General features: G+C 46.1%; 1 protein-coding gene across 1 annotated transcript; it reads right to left on the bottom strand.

Moving 5' to 3' along the window:
• Nucleotides 1-4,519: 4,519 nt before the first annotated feature.
• ifnlr1 (interferon lambda receptor 1) lies at nucleotides 4,520-9,266 on the bottom strand. Its single transcript, XM_068757645.1, has 7 exons — nucleotides 9,224-9,266; nucleotides 8,601-8,727; nucleotides 7,454-7,629; nucleotides 7,183-7,367; nucleotides 6,867-7,008; nucleotides 6,263-6,393; nucleotides 4,520-5,730 (listed from the first exon to the last, which is right to left on the bottom strand). The coding sequence occupies exons 1-7, from the start codon at nucleotides 9,264-9,266 to the stop codon at nucleotides 4,765-4,767; spliced, it is 1,770 nt and encodes a 589-aa protein (XP_068613746.1). The 3' UTR covers nucleotides 4,520-4,764.
• Between the last annotated feature and the right edge of the window lie 320 nt (nucleotides 9,267-9,586).

The following is a 9,586-nucleotide window of genomic DNA, read 5'->3' as shown; positions in this document are numbered from 1 at the left end:
ACCTCCCGACTGGAATCTGCACAGGGGAGGATGGCAAAGAGTGAGGATGAGTTGTGTGGGAGCCGGTGGCACAAAGAGTCAAAGGGAGTCATTTGGACATGAAGGACACCGTAGCCCCAACCGGGAACTGAACAGTCAGCAGATCCTCTCCTCGTATCCGGAGGATAGACTCCATATTCGCCGCTGATGAGGCGGTAAATGATCGGCCCGCATCGGACATTTGGCAATAGATGACTGTGAATCTGCAGTTTGCATTAAGATGGGAACTTAGTTTATTTCACTAAACTTGCGTTGTTAAAGAAATTGCCGTTCCATATCGTCATGGTAAAGAATCTCAAGCCTCCAAAAGGACTAAAAAAAGATTTACGGTCTTCAAAAGCAGCAGTGAGCATTCAATAATGGTTGCAGAACTCTGCGAATTGGGATTATTTTCATTCATTATTCTGCTAACGACCTTTGAACTTCAAGGGGTAGTCAGCAAATGTCATAAAATAATGAAAAATGCAATCCCACACTCCGAGAGCCCACGGCGGCGTCACATGTTCGCCGTGAAAGACGACAAATATTTCCATCCGGGAAGCTGGCGTGCCGGATTTGCCTCGCGTTTGAGTTATTCCAGTGTGTTTTGAGAGAAGATGTGAATGAAAACCCCCTTTTTGTGGGTCGCAGAGTCCCTAGTAAGTCATTCCTGGGGGGGGGGGGGGGGTCCACCATGCTGCTGCCCACACCCTGCCCGCCATTAATCACATGCCTGCTGCGGGGAAGGCGACGCAGAACACACGTAACAAACAGAATCAGGCTGTGTCACCCGGTCCCAAAAGCAACCACCTGTAGCAGTGTCCCACATCCCCCCCCAAAAAAAAAACCTCGCCAGCTTCAATTGCATTGCTGAAAACAAGCTAACAGGACTGTAGGCTGGCTGGCCTGCTGATTCCCCCGTTGCTCTTTTACCGTTGCGCATGGAAGGGAGCGCTGTTAATGGAAGGTCAGCTTCAGCACATTAAAATTGATCCGTCTCCATGGGTAGGCTCTGGTGAGGGCAGAGCGAAAGCAAGGCGATGCCGCTTCCCACACAAAAAGGCTGTTTTCAGTGTCTGGAATGAACTGAAAGCTGAAAGTTACGTTCAAGTAACCGGAGAAGCAAGAAAAGATTCTCTGAGAGGAAACACACAATCCTCATTTACAGCTCGACAAAGATGTAGCGCGTGGAATATATCAGGAGCTCTAATGCATCAGTAACCTGCTCTGGAATGAGTCGTATGACATGCGTGGCCATTTAGCATGAAGGAAATCCCACTCACACTCTTTCTTGAAAGGAACAGATGAAGTCCTCCGGGAGTGAGAAGATCTGCTCAACGGATGTATCCCACCTCCTTTCCTGCCCGTCTGTCTGTCCGGCCTCAAACACCTCCTTCAAGCTCTCTCTCACCTCTCTGTCTGATCTGCTCAGCTCCCAACTCAGTCTCTGAGATGGTGAGGTCAACCCCCCCCCAATGCAAAGTGGCAAGAATGCAGCAACACAATGCCCTCTCATTCTTAAACCGGTAAATATAGACCGATAATCCCGACCCCAAAGCTAACCCCCCACACACAGGGTTGGCTTTATGGTCGATACAGAACCAGCTCTGACATCCAAACAGCCTCAGGAGACAAATGCCCAAGGATCAAATAATAATATTTGAAAAACAAGCATAAATGGTTTGTATAGGAGCCAAAGCCATGTACATGTGCCCTCATTAGTTGCCATGGTAACCATCTCTATTTGAGTCATCTTTGATTTAGCTCCTGCATCATTTCCAGCGTTCCGTCCTATTAAACAAGACAATCTGTTCATTGCGACGTGTGTGCGTTTCGGTCTATATGAATCCACTGGCCTGAGTTAAAATGTAGTTTTACTTTCTATGCAAAGAAAATACAGATTTATTGAACTAGAATTATCTGCGTTGACATTCCAGCAAAGTCCTTTTTTTTTTAATTACATGTGACTGATGGAGGGTCATAGCGCCACAGGAGCAGACGGCTTCACTCAATGCCCCAGCATTATTTGGGATGATGGTGGGGGGGGGGGGGGGGGGGTTATTTATAGGCGTTCAGAGGCCACACCTGCCTCTGAATATCCCCACATGCGGTTGCCAGGGCGTCTCATCATACGTGAGCAGTGACTGCCAGACTAAGAATATCTGATGGCACAAAGAACACCAGGGGCGACCTTCACGAGCTTCCTTTATTTTGGAAGACTTAACTTCCAGGTTCAACGAGAAAAACACGGTTATCCTAGGAAGAGGGGAACGTTTTCTTAAAATGTGGGGTATTTAACAGCTTCCCTGAGTTTCAGAAGAACGACAACGCTTAAATTCTCAACCGGTTCAGTTTAGTGTCTTGATTTATTTCATAAAGGTGCTTGACATTGGCTCCAGAAGTCGCTTTTATGACTCACTGTTAGGGTTCTGTTGCATTCGTGGGCCGATGACATCATTAACCAGCCGGCATTAGTGCACTCAGACTGTGTTAAACCCAATACGGCTGTTCCCAAATTAACCTTCCCAAGACCTCGCTAAATGATTGATTGGGCAACATTTTTTGTAAGGTGACATTTTTTTTTTACCCCGCGATGTGCTGATCACGCTTCCGGGTTATGGCCCGCCTCTCACCTATAGAATATCTGTGACCCGGAAGACATTAAAATGAACCGATAAATGATATTTGTATGCGTATAGGCCATTAATACTGTACGTATCTTCGTAACTTTGTCGTTAAATGAGGGAGGACCGGCGGTATAATGAAGGTTCCTCGTCATCAACTCTCCTCCCAGTGATAATAGACCTTAATGGACACCAAGGTCTCCTGGACCATCCATCATTTTGTGGCCAGCCCCTTGACGCCCGTCTTCATGACATTTTCTAATCAAAGACTCATTAAAAGCTCATTAGGATGCACAGAGGGGGGGGGGGGGGGGGGGAGCAATTGCATCCAATTAAATGCAGGCTTCAATTCGTCACATTTGGTTTGCAATAGATGCTGACGCCGTTTTTGCGATTCAAACTGCGAGAGGACAAAGGCCTCCTTCAACCTTCCACTGCTTTGTGCTTGAAACGCTAAATGAGCCGCAGCCGCCCAATGAGGTCCCTCGATTCAGAACCAGGAAGAACTGCACCCATCCCACAAGCTAATCATCAGGCAGTTCGCACAGAATGAACCGGAATCAGATGCATCACATTTAAATGAGTATTTCATTTTCTTTTGTCTACCAATCCCTGGTAAAAATAAAATAAAATAAAATAAAATGAAGAGCAGACGACTTTAGACTTTACGTTCCGTTATCCCCAGAAATCCATCAATTAGAAATCAGAGTAGAGAATCATCAGCGATGAGGCAGAAATGTTTTTGCCTCCCAACACGACAGACGGAACGTAGCGAGACTAAACACCATTGTTAAAGATCGTTAATTAAAACTGCCAAATAAAACATTCATATTTTAAAACGCATTAAATATTTTCTGTCGTCTTTATTCCTCGATTGAAAATATTAAGGTCAAATAAGAATGTGACCATTAAATAGAATAAAGCAACCGTTTTACGAGATATAGTGCAATAACTTCAGTTTAGATTGCGCTCATTCAGATGACCCTCGCCCCCACGGCCGTAATATAACCCGCCTGCATTGTGCTTTACAGTGAATCTGTTTCAACACACCCGTTGTTGCTTTACAACTGTGTATAGAAGGTCGCGCTCAGACTATTTAAAGCCCGGCTGCTATCAGCGCGGCTTCGGTCGCACCGTGACCCCAGGTTCCAATACGTTTTACACGCTGCCGCTTCTTCTGCTGAAAGAACAGCAAACGAGGAGAATAAAACGAGTTCATGAACTTTGGGAGGCACAAAAACAACAAACCACACGTCGCTTCTCTGATCACGCCGACGATGACGTGGAAGTTTGTTGACAGTAAGGATAGAACAATCATTCCTATAATTTAGCCCATTTAACAGCTCAGTGCGCCGGACTATTGCGGTCATATCTAATCTTCACAATTTAAATTAATTTGGGTTTGTGTATTTTTGAGAGTAATAAATTGCATTCATGTGTGGAAGACAACTGACACTCAACTCATGGTGCTAAAGCTAATATTATGATGTTTTATGGCTAGATAATAAACTTGATTAACCACAATGACATCAGTGCACTAAAACCTAAAACAGTGATCATGAATTATCCCTCCCAGCATCTTTTTTCTGCATTATGTTGCATCAGCTGTCCAAAGTGTCGAAGATGGGCTGCAAGCGTTCCGCTAATAGTTTTTTTTGTGTTCGGTTGTTTGAGAGCATGAAGATATTTTGCAGCAGTCGCAGCCATCGAGGATTTATCGGCTTAAACTCTTCCTGAACGCCGATCGGAATCAGACTTATTTGAAAGTTGAGACAATAAAATAAATCTGATCGCGACCAGATTAATTTTATTCTGTGAACAAATAACATTTGAAATAGTTACGACGCAGGCACACAGATCTTTTTCATATTATAGGTATATGCAGATACTTTTATTTTGTTTTATGTTTTACAAATGAAAAAATATAAATACAATTTACAGCAAGGAATTAAATGTGGTTGTTAAATATCCGGATGAATCCGTGTGAGGAGAGTTTAAACATCCAACAGTCATTCATCTGCATTGAGCAGCCCGTTCACCCCTCCTGCTGAATCAGCTGGTACAGTGAAATGTCTTTATATGAACATTAACTTTAGGTTGCAAAAGAATATATACAGCAAAGCTACTCTGGCATTTCTAAAACCCAACCTCCCAGAAGAGTTTCCATTGAACGCTCCTCTCCTCTGTCCTCTTCTTCCTCACCTTCATCCTTATTTCTGAGGCTGGACCAGGCCCAAGAGCAGTTCGTCCTTTCGTATTCGCTGCCGTCTCTGGATGCAGGTCCTGGAACGACGGCAGGCATCCAGTTTTGTTTGTAACCCGTTTCACACGCGTCCCCGGATGGAGCGCTCCGACGCTCCTGACGTAAATAAGAAACAGCCAGTTGAGATGCGCGACGACGGGTGCTGCAGTACGACTCGACCGGGGAGTTTAGAGCGCCGTCATCGCAGCCAGAGTCCGACCATTCCGAGCTGTCCGAGCTATGCAGCGACGTCCCCTCCTTCTTGGATTCTATGAGGTCGGACAGGAGAAGTTTTCTCCCCGTGTCTTCCGGGCAGCTCTGTAACTGAAAGGCGAGTGAATGCAGCACCAGCTGTCCGTTGTCGTCTCGCACCGCGTCCAGCAGCAGTGTCCTGGCCGGATCGCTGTCAAAACGGTGCGGAGCAGGTAATTGTGCAACTCCATGCGAGCTCAGCTTTGCACTCAGCCCGGCTTTATCCGGATAGCTGCATAATAACGGTTGGTTGGTGGCTTCTCTGCCTGCAATGGTAGCCTGCTGGATGTCTCCGTCCTCGGGAGGGACGGCCACAACACTGTAAATGTCTGAGGACTGGGCGCTGACGTCCTCAGGATTTGGGCTTGAACCGTGCGCACCAGTCACCACAGAGGAGCCGTCGCTTCCTTGCCAGACTCGGCAGGGGATGTCCTGCGGGGAGTAGCCTCCGACCCCAACCGAGGACACGTTTGGTCTCACCAGGATCGTCGCATAGACCGTTTGGTCACTACGAGTGCAGAATTCTGGCTTTGAGAGGATGAGATTCTTATCCAGAGACTGCAGTATCCTGGGTTGGGTGACGGAAGTCAGTGCCTGTTTCAAAGATAACGGAGAACAGGTCCAAAGTCAAATGAGTGTCCAGCTTTTGTGCACAGAGCCAGAGATAATTACAGAAAACTGTCCTCAAAAAGAGTTAAAAACGTACATTTGTATAGCCCTCACATTAAAAATAACTATGAATACCAGCTAAACAGACAGCAGATATTTTGTGAAAATTTTCCTTTTAGTTGTTTCCATGGAAACATGATCTTGAACGAGCATTTGAAGGGTCACATGTAAGAAACCATCATTTTCATGTAAATGCGTTGATTAAGGGTGACTTTTCTGTGACCGGGCTGAGATGGCATCTCCTCATCGCTCTATAGTTACAAAGGGCAAAGTCAATCTATATATACAAGATAAATAGAACCACCCGAGAGACTTCAGCCACTCTATATTTGTCAGCGATAAAAACGCACCACTGAAACATTCTCTTTCGATTGAGGTTGCAACAGATTCCTTCTTCCAGGAAAGTAATTTCCTTGTTGCGGCCCGGATAAAGCAAATGACAAAAGAGAACTCTTACCAAATGCTGTGGCATGCCGTTTGGCTTCCCACCCTTTGCATAGTTGCACACACACACAGCTGACGCTATGGCAACAGCTGCAAGAAGACCCGCAGTTATGAGAATCCATGGCAGAAACATCAGAGGATCACCTGAGGGGGGAAGAGAGTCGATGTCACATCCAGGATAAGATGACTCCTTTGTACGATCAGATGCCCCCCAAGCGTTTTAAAACGGTTAACGCACATTCCTGCGCGACACACACAAGCTTGGACACGAATCCTGTGGAAACTCTATTTGTCAACAGGAGGATGAGAGTATGTCAAAGTTTAGAAATAGATTTACCTACTTCAGGTAAATGACAGATATAAATGCATGCACCTCGAACTGCTTGTGCACCTCTGTAATACAAAAAGGTATTATAGTGCAAAGAATGTTATAAAAGATGCTAGCTAACTACGCCAGTCGAGGTTTGCATGCCCCCATAGGCAGCTGCAAAATTCCTTCATCCTGCAGAGAGAGATAATAGCTCATGCATGAAACGGCCCATAAACAAAGGCTGTGAATTTTTACCAGCCTGTCCCTGCCATCAGGGAAACGACGGCGCGGCTACCGAGTTCGTCACCTGGCAGCGTGACGGTGAAGGCCGTCTTCTCGCTTTCCGAACGACCCCATTCTACAGACGGCTTGTAGACCACGTAGCCGCGGTACTCGGTGCGGTTGTTCTTCAAGCCGATAATGAAGCGGCCCGTCGTGGAGTCGTCCACCTGAAGTCACACAAATCACGATTGATCGGTTCAGTTTGCTGCAGGTCGCAGAGGTCAGATAAACAACATCAATACTGGAAACCCCGAGCGAGGAAGAGATGAACGGATCAACTCATTAGAGGGGGAGGAGCTGCTTGGCGGAGGATTGCGTGCGCTGCACAGGTGCCGACTCACCTGCGCAGCCCACTCTGGGTGTGTGATTCTTAAGACGTAAACAATCCCACTGACGAAGGGTCCGTTCTTGCTCTTAGCGATGATGTCTGCAACAGAAACTCCGTTTGGCCCCAAGGGCAGGGTGACATTCACATGCAGGGACGAGACCGTTGTGCGCGTGGATAAGATGGGCGGTCCGAGAACAGCTGCGAGACACAGAGCAGCGCGTTTATTAAACGGAACGCATCAAGCAATACATCAAAAAGAGAAGCGTAAGCGTGGGAAGCCTCACTGTGCTTTATAGGCGAGAGCCTGGTATCCGTTTTGCCGTGAAGGCGGCCGTTAACGAGAACCTTCGCCCTGTAGTGAACGTCGTGAAGCGACGGCGTCTCCGCAGTCAGGTCGCAGGACAGAGCAGCGATGTTCTGACAGCCTTCTTTTCGGACAAAGGTCTGATTGTCGGCATCGCTGTAAAAGAATCAACGTGATCAGATGTATTGGAGAGATGACAACATGGCAGCGTGTGAAAACCAAGCTGGGCTGTATCGAGTTTTACTCCCTGATGGAAACGGCAATTTGATCCAGATCTTTATTCTCAGCCCCCCCCCCCCCCCATGTTGGTCCTTTTGTTAGGATGAATTATGCGCTATACTCTGTATACCTGTCTAGTTTGTTGAATTATTTTAAAGGAGACGAATGAGAGCATTTTGCTATGCTCACATCGGTTCTGCCTCTGGAGGTGGTTTGGAGCAGGAAGCCCCGTCAGACTAATTCTCCATCGAGGCAGAAGTTGGCATTTGTCTGGGACACTGGATCATGAATAATTACTTGTTCAAAATATGACATTTCCACTTTGATGGTACCATTTGTAGCGGCAAGGGCGGTGCTCCGAGTACGAGCCCTCGTCTCATAAGGAGAGAGGAGTGCAGCGTATTCTAAACAGCCCTCTTCAGTAACGGCCTTTAAGGCGCCGTTGAATCGCAATGGGGCGGGTTTTGAGCTACACATTTACATGTTCATCATATTTCAGGCAACACATCTAATATTGCACCATTGTGGCACAAGAATTCCATTCGGATAACAACGCAGGTCTATGATGTGATTATTATTCCCAAGATCAGGTTTAATTTGCCATTTGTGTGTTTTCACAGCATTTAAAAGTTTTTTTTTAATCCAAAGTCTGCTTGAGGAGAACTTCGTGTGCTTCGTTTTAAGTTAAACTGACGTGTCCACACAGCGTTCTGCGTCACAGCCGGGCCATCCGGAGACCACAGCTGCACTCAATGTGTTCAAGTCAAACATGTTTACCCCGCAAACACACCTCTCCATATGGAACTGTACATCCGCACAGGTTATTAAAAAAAACAAAGAAGGGAGGGGGGGGGGGGGCAATAACAGTGATTATGCAAAAATACCAATTACTCTCATGGAGGCCTCACCTCCGGTACTCGACGCTGTAGGTGATGTCTTCCTCGGGGAAGGCAGGCTGTGCAGCGTCCCAGTGAAGTGTGTTGTTAAAGTTCCTGGAGACAAAGTGCACTTTCCCGCTGCCAGTGGAAAGACACGCTGTAAGGGAAGAACGGTTACATGAATCACTTCATGGAAGCTTTTACAACCAGTCTTATTCCAGGGAATTGAATTCCTAAAGACATCGCCAGTGGAATTGCGTTCTTTATTTTATTGTCCACGCGTTATGCTATAACAGAGGTAAGGACAATATTTTCTTCCGTAAAAAGAGGATTATTGACCCGAGGAAATATTTGCTGGTGTTCAGGCGCGAGGTACAGAATATCACCGTCCAGGATGTTCACTACCTTCTTGTGCGATTCACACATTGACCTCTTTCAAGCCGTTGAGCAACACACGGAGACTTATTGAGTGTTTTACTGTTTAAATACAGCCTGTTCATTCTTGTGAAATGTCGGAAATTACGCACAGAAGCCATTAAAAACATCCCCTGTACAATATTTGATCAGTCACACACCATCACGTATTCCAAACTACGTTAGCACTATTATTTATTACTATTAAGAGACTTTGTTTGAACAGAGATCCAACTCACCGTAACAGAAGAGGACGAGGACCTTAATAGACCACACCTCCATTGGATTTGTAGGTTTAAAAAAAACAGAAAGAAAGAAAATGTAGTCCTCTCACCTCTAAATAAATAATGCAAAAGATCAACTTCTTAGTCTCTGAAATCCGTAGAAGAAATCAAGAATGCTGAAGGTGCTCTAAAAATAAAGCGAGATGCGGTTTCACATTTTGCTGCCTCCGATCCAAACACCTGTAAATCATGGGAAAGGAGTGACGGCGCTGCAGGTGTGCAGGTGTACTTTGGCATGTACACCTTGTTCCTGTTTTTCTGCTTTCCGTATGTTCCACCCACACACGCACACACTCGATCCACACTCAACTTCCCCTT

The sequence above is a fragment of the Brachionichthys hirsutus genome, chromosome 3 (genome assembly GCF_040956055.1).
Source record: "Brachionichthys hirsutus isolate HB-005 chromosome 3, CSIRO-AGI_Bhir_v1, whole genome shotgun sequence".
NCBI lineage: Eukaryota > Metazoa > Chordata > Actinopteri > Lophiiformes > Brachionichthyidae > Brachionichthys > Brachionichthys hirsutus.
Note: the sequence above shows the minus strand (reverse complement) of the source record. Positions and strands in the feature narration are given on the sequence as shown.

What these genes read in the sequence shown, in the direction of transcription:
- ifnlr1 (XM_068757645.1), bottom strand. Translation starts at nt 9,266, where the DNA reads ATGGAGGTGTGGTCTATTAAGGTCCTCGTCCTCTTCTGTTACG. An exon ending in TACAGCGTCGAGTACCGGAG is followed by an intron (nt 7,630 to 8,600) that starts GTGAGGCCTCCA and finishes ATTCTTTTACAG; the next exon opens with CGATGCCGACAATCAGACCT. An exon ending in GCTCTCGCCTATAAAGCACA is followed by an intron (nt 7,368 to 7,453) that starts GTGAGGCTTCCC and finishes TGTGTCTCGCAG; the next exon opens with CTGTTCTCGGACCGCCCATC.